Source organism: Spinacia oleracea, chromosome 3 (assembly GCF_020520425.1).
Source record: "Spinacia oleracea cultivar Varoflay chromosome 3, BTI_SOV_V1, whole genome shotgun sequence".
NCBI classification, from domain to species: Eukaryota; Viridiplantae; Streptophyta; class Magnoliopsida; order Caryophyllales; family Amaranthaceae; genus Spinacia; species Spinacia oleracea.
This window is the reverse complement of record NC_079489.1, coordinates 96,547,615-96,564,155: the sequence shown is the minus strand read 5'-3', so window position 1 is coordinate 96,564,155 and position 16,541 is coordinate 96,547,615. Positions and strand designations below refer to the sequence as shown.

Sequence of the window (16,541 nt, the reverse complement as noted above, 5' to 3'; positions counted from 1 at the left end):
GCACTTTCAACAGACACAGCCATATTTTCTTTTCTTTTCGAGAGGAATCAATATGCAATGATAGCATCTAAGGACGAGGCCACCGTCCTCTCTTTTGACTCCGAGTACACACCCTTTAGTGTTTCGGACAGCAGAGTACAACCTCCATTATTCAAGATTCCAAAGCCGCAAGCCGCGCAATTTCAAGCAGTCAGGATCAATGCTTCTGGCAGATTTCGTGTCGATTTTTCAAAATTCAAGCATTCTAGTCCTAGATCGGCGTCCTAAGTCGAGTCTGCATATGCATAAGCAAAAGTTGAATATACTTTGACTTGCGCTTTTCCTAACCGAAAAACCTCAGTCAAAATGGGGGCTTATAGTGGGTATATACACCCGAAAAAAATGGGCAAATTTTTTCAAAATTTTTCGCAAAATTGTCATGCATGCATCTAGCTACAAAATTTCAAGGCACACACTACGCATACAATTTCAAGCATTCAAACATACAAAAGCCAATCTTCAAATTTTACAAACCAATTCAAGTTCAAAACCATACAAACCACACAAAAATTCAAGTTTCGATCCATACAAATACAATACATCTAGCCTATACAAAATCAACCCAAGCAAGCTGGAACTCGCTACCATGCAGGGTCAGTCTGAGTCATCATCAGCAGTGACGTCAACCACAGGTGCCTTGTCCCTATTACGCCTCCTAAGGCGTTCCAGCTCCTGATCCATCTCCGTCCCAGGGGTACTAGGATCCTGCTCCGAGATACGAAGTGTGCCAGTGGAGGGATGAACTCCCTGCTGAGATGAGGAATACTGATACGGCGGCGGTGGGATCAACATGTACAAAAGGGGAAGCTCCCCACTTAGAATCACAATGCCTCTGATGAGCACCAGCACCGGACCCTTGTCCCACCTCCAAGCTTGGTCCCTCCTGTCCCAAGGACGTCTCCGCCTGAGGCTCCCTGTCAACAGAGTCTCTACGGTCTCAACGGCGCTCCTATACAAGATACAATTTCAAGAATCAATTTCCCCAAGTTGGAATTTCCAGTATACAAGTTTCAAAATCAAGTGAGGTACCTCTCTGTTCCGGCCAGAAAGCTTCCGGGTCAGCTTGGCGCACTGCCTCTTCCAAGAATCGAGCAAGAGCATCTAGCGACGCACTCTCACCCGAGGCGCCTACATACCAAATTCAAGATCAATTTCCAAATACAAGTTACAAACAGTTTCAAAAATGCAACGGTACTTACAGGGGCGTAATGCTCAGGTACAGCATCATATGATTTCCGGTGCGGAGGATAAGCCCAAGGAATGGTCTCCACCACCTCTTCCCCATCCGAGTTCTCATAGCGGAGGGTCCTATCAGCATGAGGAATGTCCTCAGGATCAACCTCCTCCTCCTACATACAATCATACAATCATACAATCATGCAATCAATACAAGAATACAAGAATACAAGAATACAAGAATGCAAGAATACAAGAATACAAGGTTCAAAAGCTCACCGACAGTACGAAGCGTACTGGTGGAGCCAGCCTCCTCAGGAAGTCATCATAGCTCCCCTTCCTGTGTAAAAACTCCCTCCAAGAGCGGCAAATAGCCTCGCCCTTAGCCTCCGCATAGAGCCGGGCCAACTCTTCATCCAACGCCAGCATAGACTTTGGCGGATCCTTGGGGACAAGTCTATCCCCTGAACTGTGCTCAAGGGACACTCGCTCCCCCAGATAACACATATGGCGGTACATCCCTGGAAGCAAAACCCGCCGCCCAGACAGGAATTGGGCACGAGCAGCTGAGGCAGGTACAACTGCATTGGCAAAAGGACGACATACCACCTACAAAGCAGACAACTCAGGCAACAGTACAAATACAAATACAAGAAACAACACAGTACAAAAGATTACCCTATCAGCAGGAAAAACTCTCCAAGCTCTGCGAGAAGCCGCCAAGGACGCACCGACGCGCACCGCTCCTATCCAAGAGGCAGCATACGGGTAAGCCGCATCTCTAGTACGCTCCGGCGCCAAAGTCGGAAAGTGCTCATAGATCCAAATCTTTCAAGGAACAAACAAAACATCAGTAAGTTCAAGATACAAGCGTACAAATACAAAGTACAAAGTATAGAGAGTCTCGAATACCTCCAGCACGCTCCAAAGAGCAGCCATGCTCGGGTCACTCCCCAGTGCAGTCCGGGAGACCCGCCCCATTTCATACAAGAGGTGGCTATAGGCCAAACCACCCCAGTTATAACTCGGAACAGCTCTCAAGTCCCTCAGAGCGGACAAGAAGCTAATGTGCACCCGACTGTTCCTACTCGGGACAATCACTCTGCTAACCAAAACAAGGAGGAAGAGCCTAACCCTCTGCTCCGCGGACACACCCTCACCACAGATAGCATCCACAAGCACCGTCACAGAAGTGTGAGAGTCGTCCTCTGACAAATCAACAACAGGGCCGAGCAAGTCCCTGGCAGCGGTCGAGCGCCACGGCAGCTCAGAGTCAAAGGTCACATTCCTCTCATAAAAAGGAAGACATGTAATCATAGTAAACTCAAGAGGGGAAATAGTAATCTCCCCCCATGCCATGTGGAAAGTGTTGGTGGTATCCCACCACAGCTCCAACAAAGCCCACAAACGGTTCTTAATTCCCGTTCTCCTCGGGGAACCTCCCATGGTGCGCCAGAAATCAGTCAGGCCCATCTGCAACCAAATCTCCATAGCCTCTGCATCAGCACGAAGAGCTTTAAAGGCCCTCTGAACCTCCACCAAGGACCAGTAAGTACGGAACGGCTTTCCGTCGGCCTACAGGTGAACGAGTTAGCTCAAGACCTATACAAATACAAAGTACAAATTCGAAACACAGTACAAGACTCACCATGCCAGCGCGAGGCCACTGAGACAAGTGCCAATCCGGCCGAAACACCAGGTCGGAAGGGGTCCAACCAGCACCAGGGAAAGCGGGCGCATCCCGGGGAACCATACCCCCACCTGGTGCATTTATTGCAGCCGCTTCATCATCCGAAGCATCTTCCTCAGCAGCTCGAACCACAGACGACTCAGCGAGCTTTCTCCGAGTATGACGAGGCATACTATATCAAGTAGCATACAAAGAGTCGAAACTCTAAACTGGGGGCTATCCTATACTAGCCTGAGCAAAGTCAAAAAAATTTCAAAACAAAATCCCCAGTGGACCTCTAGTTCAAGGTACAAGTTCTACACCAACGCCTAGGCTACCCACGCCGAAGCAGGTATTCAAAGTTCTACACCAACGCCTAGGCTATCCACGCCGAAGCAGGTATTCAAGTTCTACATCAACGCCTAGGCTATTCATGCCAAAGAGATACAAGTTCAAAAATTCAAGAGTACAAGTTCCAACAGTTCAAGTTCAAGTAGCTATCAAACAGTTTTCTACAAGATTCAAGAAGGTTAAGCATACAAGCATCATTTCAAAGTACGAGAAAATCAAAACTACGTGCAATCCTAGAGTTATTTCATAAGAAAAACATGAAAAACTTACATGGACAAGGCAAGAACAAGACCAAGGGGAGAAGCTAGTCGGCCTTTGAGAGAAAAGAAGCAAAAATTTCAAGTGAATGTGCCTCAAAATGGCACGGCAAGGGGGCACTTATATAGTGCAGCCCAGTGCCAGGCACCGCACCAGCGCCCAGCGCTGACCTGCTGCATGCGCAGGTCTACAGCGCGCGCGGTCTCCCGTGCTAATTGCACGCCCTTTGCTGCTACGGTCTTCCGCACCAAGCATCAAACGTCGCATCGAACCATCCATCGAAAATACGGGTATACACCTGTATCTCCAAGTACAAACAGATGAATATTTCAAGAATACAAAGTCCAAAAAATACAACGACTCAGGCGCCCAACTCCCAACGGACCCAAGCTCCGGGAAAGTCAGTCAAAGTTCAAAATTTTAAAAGCCAGTAAAAAGCTCTTTTCCCCAGCAAAGCACATCCCAACGGATTAACTCCGGGTGTCAAAGTTCAAAATTCAAGATTCAAATATTCAAATTTTCGATGCCAAGCTCCGTCCTGAACTGAAGGCGGAAAAGTACAAGTACAAATCGAAGTCATCACCAACCGCACCGAGGTAGACTTTATCCTTTTCCTAACGCCAGTTTTTTGCAGGTACCGGCGTACAAAGAGTCGTCTCGATTGCAGAACATATTGACCATTCTCCGTCCCTTTCGAAATACTTTGACTTGTGCTTTCCTAACCGAACGCTCAGTCAAAGTGGGGGCTTCTGTAGACACCTAATTTGTGTCTCCCCTTTGGGATGATGACGATACCATTATCCTTGTTAGGCGATTGGAGTAACTCCAGGCGAGAATCCCAATTGCTAAGAATACCTCCGAAATCCAAAATCCAAAATCCAATCCCCGAGGTTGTTCCCCTCCCGGAACTCGGTACAAAATACAATTTCCAAAATCCAATTTCAAAATCCAAGTTCAATCTCAACTAGTGGACCATCCCATTGGTCTTACTAGGCCTTTTCCACTCAAAATCATATAAGGAAAGTCAAATTCGGGCGACGACCCACAAAACCGAGCATGCCGGGCCCCGCCCCGTAAAATCGGATTTCAAAAACCCGAGAAAGGTTTGTTTTTAGACGCAAATTCAAGCCTTAACCTCCAAGCAAACACTACGTGCCAAACATCGTACTATTCGTACAAAGGTACACCCATACAAGACAAATCAAGGACGGCATTTTTCCGTCCTTTTTGGTGGCATTCAGCCCACGTCAGCAGCGCCCAGCGCTGGCCTGGCACCAGGCGCTGGCGTGTGCTGGCGTTTTGCACCATTTCCCTCCTATAAATACCCCTCATTTCCTTCGAAAAAAGGGAGAGGACAACACATATAACTTCGTAATTTCGACATTACTCCTCACAATACAAACTTCAAAACTCTTCAAAACACATACAAAAAGTCCTAAATTCAAGAGCAATTGGGAGCTCGAGCCTAAGCTTAACTAGGTAAATCCGAATCCCATTTCAATTAATCATGCTATTTTGATTTCAAATGATTAGCAAGTTGGTGTTTTTTTGTCATAAAAAACACCACTTGCAACAATCATACATGCTTTTACAAAAATACAAACTTTTTCAAAATACAAAATACAAACTTTCAAGATTCAAGGATGTTCAAAGTTGCTTGCATTCATCTCTTTGAACTAGAATCACCTTCAAGCATGGAGTAATCAAAGATGACACCTTTTAGCATTTAAAGGTTTAATCTTTTGAGATTCAAAACTCCATTTTTCAATATACAAGTTCAAGTCTTCAAATTTCAATATACAAGTTCAAGTCTTCAAATTTCAACATACAAGTTCAAGTTTTCAAATTTCAATCATTTCAAGTTCAAACCTTTCAATATTCAAGCTTTCAATTTCAAGTTCAATATGCAAAATCTAGGACATTTGGGTTGAGCAACCTCTCCTAAGTTGAGATTTTTGGCTTTGAATTCGTGTCGGGCGCACTTATTTTTAAGGAGCCGCTTGGCGTTCGAATCTCATGTGCCCAAGTACAAATTTCAATATCGCAATTTCAATATCGCAATTTCAATATCGCACTTTCAATATCGCACTTTCAATATCGCACTTTCAATACCGCAATTTCAATTTCGCACTTTCAATTCCGCACCTTTACTTGCCTAGTCCATTTCTAGGCAATGTGGACCTACTCCCTAGTCCTTTTCTAGGGGGTCTTGTATTTACTAATTCCGCACTTTATTTAGTATTGTGATGTTGCTTTATGTGCTTTATCGCTTTCATCACCAACATGCTAAATACAACAAAATACAAAGGTTACATCACGCTTAACGAAGATATTTTTGGACAAACCGGCCTTAGGTTCCTTAAACCAATCTTTAAAGCAAAGTGACCACCGTACAATTAGAAATTCTATTTTGTTTTAATTTGCAAACCCACATAGTCTAATCTTAGGGTTTATTTTCGAAACAATGTTGTGCCAACGTACTTGAATATCTCTAAAGCTCGCCGAATAAGCATTTTCGTTCCCGAGCCCGGATCTCACCCATCCGTGTCAAGGATTCAAGGCCTTATCCAAAAATAGAGTCATTGTGCGGTCTTCCCAAACGAGACCTAAAATAAGTTTGGTGGCGACTCCTTCGAGGTGCAAAAATAATTCAACGGTTCTCTAAACGAACCGCCGCGTGCCAAACCCCCCATTGTAGGAAACGGGAAAAAGATCAAAAAAAAAACCTACACAGCCACAGCAACACGCAGCTGCTGCACTCTGTGCGGTCAAACAGCTTCTCCTGTGCGATCAAATGGATGATGTGCGATCGAATGGTCAAGCCTGTGCGGGCAAGTGGCTAGGCAGAATGGCTTGAATTTCATGTGCGACCGAATGCTCTTTCTTGTTCGACCGCACAGAATTTGTGCGACCAAACAAGACCTCTTGTGCGACCAAACAAGAGCGCGGGGCTGCTTCTATATAAACGAAAATCGCAGCATTTGTAAATGAGGCTTTCATTACGTAATTTTCATTTTTCTTAGGCTTGGCTTAGAATTCTCTCTCTAGAATTAGTTTAGGGATTAGATTAGAGATTAGGATTAAGGATTCTTAGCCTCAAATTCTTGATTCTAAATTCAATTCAATCTTTAATTTTCAGATTTCTTTCCTCTTTGCTTTGAATTTTGTTCTTCATTTTGTTCTTCAAAGTTTGATGCAATTTCTTCATTTCAAGGTATAATTCGAATTCTTCTTTTGATTTTTTATTTAATTCTTTAATTGCTTCATTAATTTTGTTATGCTTTGATTTCATGCTTGAATTCTAGAATTAGTTTCATGCTTTGAATTTTATTGATTTTTCCCCAATTTTTGTGGTTTGAATTTTCTGATTTTTGTTGACTCAATTAGCTTCATTAATTCAATTAGTTTCATGATTAGTATTAATGTTAGTTTAATGTTGATGTTAATCATGCTAATTGAGTAGTTTAGTCTAGAGGTTAGGGATGAAGCCTTGGCATTGAATTTGGGGAATTTTAGGGAAAATTCATGATTGATGTTGTGATTAAACTGATTTAGTGATAGGATTTCCATGACCAATTGAGTAGTAGTCGCGAATGCTAATTGATTGGATTAGATTGGAATGTATGATTAGGTTTGGCAAGACATTGTGAGCCTATTTTGTGCAAGTGAATGATAGTTCATATTATATGCAAGCTTATCTAGTTTAGGATTAGGCGAAAGCTCTTCTATAGGCTAGGTTGCTTCGCGTGCTCCATCCGAGAGGTGGCGAGCACGTCATTTGGTTTCATTCCCCTATGTGCTATGTCGTTGCATATTCATGAATGTCTTGACCTTGTTATTTCTTTGATTCGATTTCCATTGCCGATTCCCGAAATCTCTAAAATTTCTTTATTTGTTTGCATTTCTAGCTTTCATTAGATTAATTAAAAAACTCAAATTCCATTCGAACTAGCTTGTGAACCATAGATTGAATAGTCAAACATATCCATTCCTATGGGACGATCCCTATACTTGCCGCTATAGTTCATATAGCCGGTTAGTCTAGCGGTTTTATAAATTTTGTTTGGTGAGGTGTTGATCTTTCAACGACGGAAAAAAACACACTATCAATACCGTACACCAGGTATACATCCTCTATGGTAATATCAAGAGAAGATTTTCCTAGATGTAAGGTCCGGTCGGACGAGTTGAAATTCTTAACCAACTCGTACGGGAATGGATTTTCGTTTTGTGGGATGTCAAGTTGCAGAAGAGATCCAAAGCTTAACTCCGTGATGGCTTGTTGTTTTCTTACATTAGCTTCAGCATTATATGCAATTCCTTTCGAGAATCGCATCATCAATTGCGGAGTTTGCCTTAGATTCAGTTTCCTCTCTTGAGCCTTTGGTTTGGCAACAACCAAAGCATTTTCTTCCTCATCATCCACATCCTCCATGATCTCATCAGCAACAACAATTTGTTTACCTTATGTACCTCCCTGAAAGGATGAAAAAGAACATTAGTCATGGTGCAAAAGAAAACAACAGAAAAGAACATTAGTCAGGGTGCAAAAGAACACTATAAGGATGAAAAAGAACAATAGTCAGGGTAAAAAAGAACATTAGTCAGTGTGCAAAAGAACACTATAAGGATGAAAAAGAACAAATAACTAGAGATATTCTTTGACCTTCTCAGCTACTCTTTTTCCCTTCTTCATTACAGGTGAACTTTCCTCTTCTTCTTCACCTTCTTCTTCAGCTTCCTCGTCTTCATAATCAGAGTGAACTACTATCTTTCTTTCTTTTTTGCCATCTCTCTGAATGAAAAAAGAACATAAATGTGGGTGTAAAGTACAACAGACAGAAAAAAAAAAAAAAAAAAAAAAAAAAAAAAAAGGAACATTTCTATATATAAAACACAATAATTATCCCTATTATAAAATAACATTTGAGGTAAATAAAAAAATATACAAAGAGGGAAATTTGAAGTTTACCTTAGTTTCGGTGGTCTTTGTCAAAGTAACTCCTCTCCCCTTCTTAGCAATTGGGGCAATTTTTTCTTCTTGAACTTTCTCAGCAGGAAACAGGTTCTTCTTCCTGTGTGCAGCATCCAATTCCTGCTTCACCTCTTCTATAAGCTTAGGAAATTATTCCTTCAGCATTTGACTTCTGTTGACCAAAACAAAAGAACGTTAGTAGTACCAAAAAGAACATTAGAGAAAAATAAAAAGAACAACATTTATTTATAATAAAGTTACATTGTTCTTTTTCTATTTGGTACTGTTTTCTTAGATATCCCCTTTGGCTTTTGAGGTTCTTCAAGAACTTTTACCTCATCCTCTTTTCTTGAACATTTACCTCATCCTCTTTTCTTCCATCTTCAGGTTCTTCCTACTTCTCAGGAATTTCCACTGCATTCTTTGGTTGTTTATCTTCCAATTCTTTCTCAGCTATCTTTTTTTTGTTCTATCATCTCCAGCTTCATTTCTTGTTCTATCAGCTTTCTTTGAAGTTCGTCCACCATCTTCTGTTGCTCTTGCAGTGCTTTCCTTTGTTTGTGAAGACTTTTATAAGAAAGGAACACATGTTATGAAACAAAGAACAACAAAAAAAACAAGTGCACAGTTCTCATCCTGCACACTTGTAGAATATCTTATTCGGTCTGATTTTTCTATTTTTTCAGATTCTATATAAATAATGTTTGTCCTTTAGAATCTCAATCATTCATCATTTCATAACTTTAGCAATACATTTTAGAGAGAGAAAGATGAGAGGTTTTATTTTCTCTCAACAGAAGAGAGATTTTAAGACAGAGAAAGAGTGAAATGCGATTTCTACTTTCTTCTCTCTACAAGTTTTCGCTGTATTGTTCTAGTTTTTTTAGAATAAGTGAATTCATGAGAATACTAGTTCTCAGGAGAGGAACAAATACAATTTTTCTAATTTTTCGTAGAAAGAAAATCGGAGCAGAGCATGAAATTCAAGAGGATTGTGATCAATTTCTGAAGATTTATGTTGACGTTGTTGATAAATGTTGATCAAGTGTTGATCAAGGTACGCTTATATGTTCCTTCTCTAATGTTCTTTTTAATAAGTGTTCTTTTATTTGTGTGCTAACAGTTTTAGCTTTGTCTTTTAAATCTACATTGTTTGTTCTTTTAGTCGTAATAGGTTGTTCTTTTTATTCTTTAAAATACATTTAAAAATAAGTAAAAAGAACACCATCTCATTAAATGTACATTGATTGTTCTTTTAACTCTTCATTGATTGTTCTTTTAATGCCTAGTGTTCTGTTAAGTCTACATGGATTGTTCTTTTACTCTAGATGGAATGTTCTTTTTAAGTCTACATTGATTGTTTTTTTTAATTTAATAGCTACTGTTCTTTTGAGTCTACATTGGTTGTTCTTTTAAATCTGCACGGATAGTTATTTTAAGTTTTTATGAGACAGTTAATTAAAATACATTTTAAAAAAGAACATAGATCAAATTCATTAGATAAGAACAAAAATATAGATCTACTTTTAAGTTCGTCAAAATATAGTGGTTTTCGTCATTGTAATTAGAACAGTAAGGCAAGCGAAAAGAACATACACTATATATAAAAGAACCTAGATCTGTGTTACGTCTACATTGATTGTTTTTTTAATTTTAATAGCTACTGTTCTTTTGAGTCAACATTCATTGTTCTTTTAACTCTGCACGATTGTTCTTTTAAGTCTTTATGATTCAGTTAATTAAAATACATTTTTTAAAAAAAAACATATATCAAATTCATTAGATAAGAACAAAAATATAGATCTACTTTTAAATTCGTCAAAATATAGTTGTTTTCGTTATTGTAATTAGAACAGTAAGGCAAACGAAAAGAATAGACAGTATATGTAAAAGAACCTAGATCTCTGTTAAAAAATGAAAAATCAACTTACTCGTTTTCTTCTTCTTCTTCTGTTTCAGTTACTGCATTTTCTTGGTTGATACTTTCCAACAAATTTGCATCAATTGTCGGTGTAATTTGTTTTTCCTTCCTCTTTTTGGTTCTTATATCCTTCAAAGTCGTCATCAATGGAACATCATCGCTTCTGTTATGAAATTTCATCGAAAATTAAAATTCATTAAAAATTCGCTAAAAATTAAAATTCACTAGAAATTCAAAAAAAAAAAGTGAAGTTGAATTCTTACTTGTTAGAACATGTCGCATCAACTTCTTCTTCTTTTTTCGATTTACCCATTTTCAATTGTTAGTGTTCAAGTTTTTTTAACCAGATTATCACTTCAAATAAAAAATTGGCGAATTTTGGAGATTGAAAATAGTAGAATTGCAAATTTTTCGTTTCGGATTTGTAAGAATTTGAGAGGTTTTTGAGAAGTTTTTTATTATTGGTGGGTTGAAGTTCAATTGCATGTAGGTTGAGTGTGAAAATGAATGTCGCAATCAATTAGCTATTTATATAAAAATAAAAAATAAAATTGAGGAGAGAAAAAATAACTGCTACAGTATTTTTGAATTTCAACTTTTGTTTTCCTTTTATTCTATTTTTGTTGTTCTTTTCGTCCTTTCTTTTTGTTCTTTTGACTGATAAGTAAAAAGAAAATAATGTTCATTTGAATCACATTTGTGTTCTTTTTCATGAGTGATTATGTTCTTTTTTTTAGCTTGTAAAAACGTTGTTGTTATTATTTTTAAATTTGATTTTTATTACTGTTTTTTTACTTTAATTTTATTTTTAAATTTTTATATTTTAATCAGTAATCTATTTTTTTATTTTTTTTATTTTTTAAAATACACAACGAGGAGAAAGAAATAACTTATTTAATTATTTTTTTTAATAAAAGATATTGAGGAGAGAGAAATTACCTGCCACGTTCCATTTTTTCATAGGAAAACTTCTGTTTTGCGGATTTTTTTCTTGACACGTTCCATATTTTCATAAAAAAACTCCTGTTTGGCGATTTTTTTTCTTTTTATTATGTTTCTGTTGTTCTTTTTGTTGATTTCTTTTGTTCTTTTTCATAAAGAAAAAAAAAAAAAAGTGATTTTTTTTGAAGGCATATAAAAACTTTGTTTTTGTTCTTGAATTATTTGTTCTTTTGTATTGTTTTTGTTTTTGTTCTTTTATAGGTTTTTTTCATTATCGATACTCTTTTTTTTTGTTCTACTGTTGCATTTATCATGTTCTTTTTTAAAGTACTTGTTCTTTTTATAGTTTATTAGGACAGAGAAATCGTTCTTTTCTTCTTTGTACCTTTTTGGTTTTTAATATGATTGTTCTTTCCTGTTTTACTTATTGTTCTTTTCGTTTACTTCCTGATGTTCTTTCTTTTTAGTGCATTATGTTCTTTTACGTTTTTTGTGGTTTTTTTATGGTTTTGCATTTTGTTCTTACTTTTCTGCGTTTTGGTGTAGGTGCACCTTCTTCTATGTGCACGCGCCTGCACCATCCGCACATTGCAACAAATCTGCCCGATTTTATCAATGGCAAGTTGGCAACCTAAGCTCTAATTTTTGTACGTAAAAAAGGGAGCCAAAAACATCATCACCTTCGGTGAAAGCATCCTTCTCACCGCAACAAAGAGGACAAAAAAAACAAAAAACTGAACTCCATTAACATGGGTACATTTGGTAGTGATAGAAATTTGAGGACGCACGCGGAAGTTTTGATGGACCTCAATTGTATAACAAAATTGCATTGATAAAATTGTACAATAATTTTTGCGAGAGCCCATGTCTCTCACTTATCTCTTTGGTAGAACCCTTGTTTCTACCCCTCACTCATATTTTTTTTGTGGGAGCTCTCTCTTGATTTGCTCACCCTAAACTTATGTACATACAACATATTTATAGTTGTACATAATTCTCTAGAATTTTCTACCTCTAGATTTTTCTAAACACTTATCTAGATATTTCTTAGGTAAATTCTAGACATTCCTAAGATTATTCTAGATTATACTTTACAATCATATTTCTAGATTTTTCTACATAATACATTTAACTATTTTTACAAGTGTATTATCCAACTAGATGTCTGGTTCAGATCTGGAGCCCATAGTTTCGACCAATAAAGAGGATGAAGGAGAAGCTGGCTGAGGCATTTAGAGTCTGGAAATTTTCCAATAAGGTCGAAAGACGTTTTATCCTAAATGGCTAGTTAAGAATAAAACAGCCCTAGTTGAATTACGAGGGAGTTCATTGACTAGATAAGGCGGCCGATCTACCACAATCCGGCTAAGGAAAAAGTTGAAGACCAACAACCGAATACCGGGAGAGGGGGGACTTTTAAATAACCGAACCGTCATTTCGTATGAGTATTAGTTCACTAATTCTGAAGTGGACGCATTTAATTTATTGTGGATCATGTTTTGAAATAAAGTCAACAACTTGTTCCTAATTTATTTTGACATTCTATTAGGAATGTTATGAAAAAAATATCAAATTAGTGTCGTTGGTACATGTTGTGCTTGAATAATACGAAGTATGATTTTAAGTCCAATTCGCTTTTAAATACATAGGGTTACTATACTTCAAAAAAATGATTATTATATCCAATATATGAACAATAATTTATTATAGTTAAGTATAAAAAGGGTGCTAAAGAAAACTACGGAGTATTGATTTAAAATCCACACTAATACTATTGTGGATCAAGTACAAGCAAGAATAATCCGCATTTAATGCTGTCATCATTCAGCCATACACTAGTCCAAAGCATGTGAAATACTTGGTATAGTGCAAAAACCAACACGTTAAATGTTTTGCGCCTAATAAACAGTACAAGAAACTTGTTGAATTAAACCACAATACGGAGTAACATAAATAACAATACCATACTCCGTACTTACTAGTAAAAAGACCCTCAAAGGGCTTCATATTTACACTGACCTATTACTACTAGTTTAGTAAAAAGACATCCTTAACAAAAACAGCTTTTATACAAACTTCTTTTCTTCCCACATAAACCACAAATACCAGAAAGAATTCCCTCCCTCGTATTCACATTGACTCAAAAAGAGAAGAAAAACAGAAAATAAAACAACCAAATTTCTCACTTAGAAAACTACCACCAGACTCTAACTCTTCCCAACCTTATTTTAAGTCAAAACTACTTACATGGGATTTATTTACTTACAAAAAAGGAACCCCTTCTAAACAAACTCCATATTTACACTGCAAAATCAAAACTCTTCAATCTCTTTGCTCTGAGAAATTATCAAAATTCTTCTCATGCTGCTGCTATCTTTTCCCCTCGCTAAAATGTTATACTTTCGCCTTTAAAGGCTTTTTTTCTGTTTTGATGTTCACTATATGTACTTTTTTTTTAAGATGATGGGATTGGATTACTAAGCCAAAGCAGGGATGCTGCAGTTCCTGCTGTCCCTGTCAAGGCAATCAAACCCTTCAACTCTAACTGAAGGATTGTTACCAAAATTCGCCCTGTTACATCCCCCTTTCCTTGTGGAGGAGGAGTTGGGAGAGGACATAGATCCTGGAGCAGTAATCTGTATCAGCGATGGTGATGGTAATGGTGAAAATGGAGGAATTAGCTGTTTTTCCTCCCTGAATCGAGCGTCCTGAATTAATGGGTTAGAGACTCTACTTGGTGGCGACCCGCAGAAAAATGGGGGCGATGAAGCTACTGGCATGCTTGGCCTTTCAGCACCATGAACACCCTGTGTCAAACATACTTCATTCTGTTAGATCCCATATGTAATTTAACCTAATACGGAGTACAACATATTCCACTTTTTATTAATTATACATTTACAGTTCAATCACGACAACAGACCAATATCACTTTCATAACACTTTGCTGTAAGTTAATACGGAACTTTTTATTTAATTATACATTTACAGTTCAATCACGACAACAGACCATATCAGTATATCACTTTCATAATACTTTGCTGTAAGTTATACGGAATACTCGATAAATGGACAATATATCATGCCAAAAGTTAAGAAAGATTAGTCAAAGACAAATCAAATTAAATAAAGAATTAATCACAAATTTGGACACAAACAGAATAAAGAAAGCATTTTACAACATACGTAATCACATAAAATTAGTATACTATAATTACCAAGAAAGCACCCTTCAACTTGTCTTATACACATTTAAATTTGAAATTGGAAACTTTAATCTACAAGTTGCACTGACAAAGACAAGTTAGTTGGCCATACACAGATTGCCCTTTCGCTCATTAAAAATTTGCTTTACAACACAAAACACCACAAGCTCAGATCAGATCTCTCTTCCCCTTTTATAATTATGGCATTTTCTCCACCCACCATATCAATTTATCAACCACACATAACAAATCATTCAATCAAGGACTTTATCCTAAATTTAAGCACCCAAATCAAGAATAACAAAACTACAAAACTAATCATTTCCCTTGTAATTTTTCACTAATTTCTTCGTAATTTTATAAAAGAAAAAAATACCTCTAATTTGGGACGGACAGAAACGAAAAGCGCTTCGTCTATTACCAAATTCAATTCACGTCTACTAAAAAGCACCCAAATCAAGGATAACACTGGAACAAACATAAAAATCAGATCGATTTCCATAAAAAAAAATCATTAACATCCCATTAATTTCACTAAACACAACCCCACGAATTGGGGATAAACGAAAAAGGAAAGTGTTGGGACTTTTATCAAATTCAAACAAATTATAAGAAATTGTAAATATTTATACCTTACTAAGGATTATGTCTAACAGCTCAGACCCAGCTCTGGAATCAGATATTTCTGAATGATGCCTGTTAAATTCAACCAGATTAAATCAAGTTAGAACATACAAATATAAAAAGAAAATTATCAGACCCAAAAAAGGGGGAGCCGGGGCGAAAGATCAGAAATGAGAAATTCTAATTAATTTAAAATAATAATGAAATTACCCAAAGTGCCAACGGATAGGAGGCCTAGAAGAGTCGTTGAAGGTGGTGTTAAGGGCGCCGACACGGCGAGGTTTGGGGCAAACCACCGAGTCTTTTCGATCTATATTACGACCACCAGAAAAGGAAACGAAGCTCATCATCTCTTCACGAGATGCTACACCGTTTTGCTGGATCCCACAGAAATTCATCCTTCAGATCACAGATGATTCAACTTTCTCTCTCCTTTGTCTAATCTCTTGATTAATTGTATGTATTTACGCGGTATTTACATGAAACGTGAATCAACTAGAAATCACTAAATAAAACGCCTGCAAAAATCAACGGAACATTTTCTCATTAATTGCAGAGGTTAATTTAATTTATACTTGAAAAAATGCAGACTTAAAGCACGAAAAGATGGAGATCTCGAATTAAGGAAGGTCAAAGTTTATTATAGTATGATTAAAGTCCAAATCTTAAAATTTCCATATAAAGTTACTTAAAATTAGCAATCTCTAAACCCTAATTTCAGCTCGGATTCTCAAATCCAAAATATCAATGTTATAACAACAATTCGAATTAAATTTGACCAAAAATCATCAAGCGAACACAAATTAGTACAATAAATGATGAATGAAATTGAAAAAATAATCAATTTCAGCGATTTTACCAAATGAAACACCTAATTTCAGCTAAGTCGTCAAATAAAAGGATCCCTTAAATCAGGTTTGTGCAACAATCTAAATTTGATCAAAATTCATACTCCTGTATTGTATTAGAAGAAATCTAAGCTTCAAATTTTCAAAAGAAAAAGGTACCTGGAAATGGCAGTTAGAAGAAAGCATGGAGCAAGTGAAGAACAAAATTGGAGAGAAAAACGGACATGGAAAGAAGAGGCCAAAAAGGAGGAGGCGAGAAAGAAAGAAGGTAAGGGAACTGAGGGGTAGATGAGTTATATAGAGGATGAAATTATTGAATTAAATTAATAAAAGTATACTGTATGTATAAATTAATTTAGCCTATGGGAATCAATAAAAGAGGAAAGCGAAAGAGAGGACAGTGGACAGAGGAGAGAGAAAAGGAGCTGCAAATTACAATGGCCCACCTGCAACGATTTTTTCTATTATTTAAAAACAAAGATATACAGATGTCTCCGAAGAGACAATTACAATACTCCCTCCGTCCCGGAAT

The 16,541-nt window shown here is 37.3% G+C and overlaps 1 protein-coding gene across 1 annotated transcript; it reads right to left on the bottom strand.

Moving 5' to 3' along the window:
* Window positions 1–13,276: 13,276 nt before the first annotated feature.
* On the bottom strand, window positions 13,277–16,328 carry LOC110798521 (uncharacterized). The gene is made up of 4 exons (XM_022003702.2): window positions 16,169–16,328; window positions 15,372–15,679; window positions 15,170–15,233; window positions 13,277–14,138 (listed from the first exon to the last, which is right to left on the bottom strand). The coding sequence occupies exons 2-4, from the start codon at window positions 15,557–15,559 to the stop codon at window positions 13,809–13,811; spliced, it is 582 nt and encodes a 193-aa protein (XP_021859394.1). The 5' UTR covers window positions 15,560–15,679; window positions 16,169–16,328; the 3' UTR covers window positions 13,277–13,808.
* Window positions 16,329–16,541: the final 213 nt, after the last annotated feature.

What these genes read in the sequence shown, in the direction of transcription:
- LOC110798521 (XM_022003702.2), bottom strand. Translation starts at nt 15,559, where the DNA reads ATGAATTTCTGTGGGATCCAGCAAAACGGTGTAGCATCTCGTGAAGAG. An exon ending in CCTATCCGTTGGCACTTTGG is followed by an intron (nt 15,234 to 15,371) that starts GTAATTTCATTA and finishes TGAATTTAACAG; the next exon opens with GCATCATTCAGAAATATCTG. An exon ending in TAGACATAATCCTTAGTAAG is followed by an intron (nt 14,139 to 15,169) that starts GTATAAATATTT and finishes TGTTTGACACAG; the next exon opens with GGTGTTCATGGTGCTGAAAG.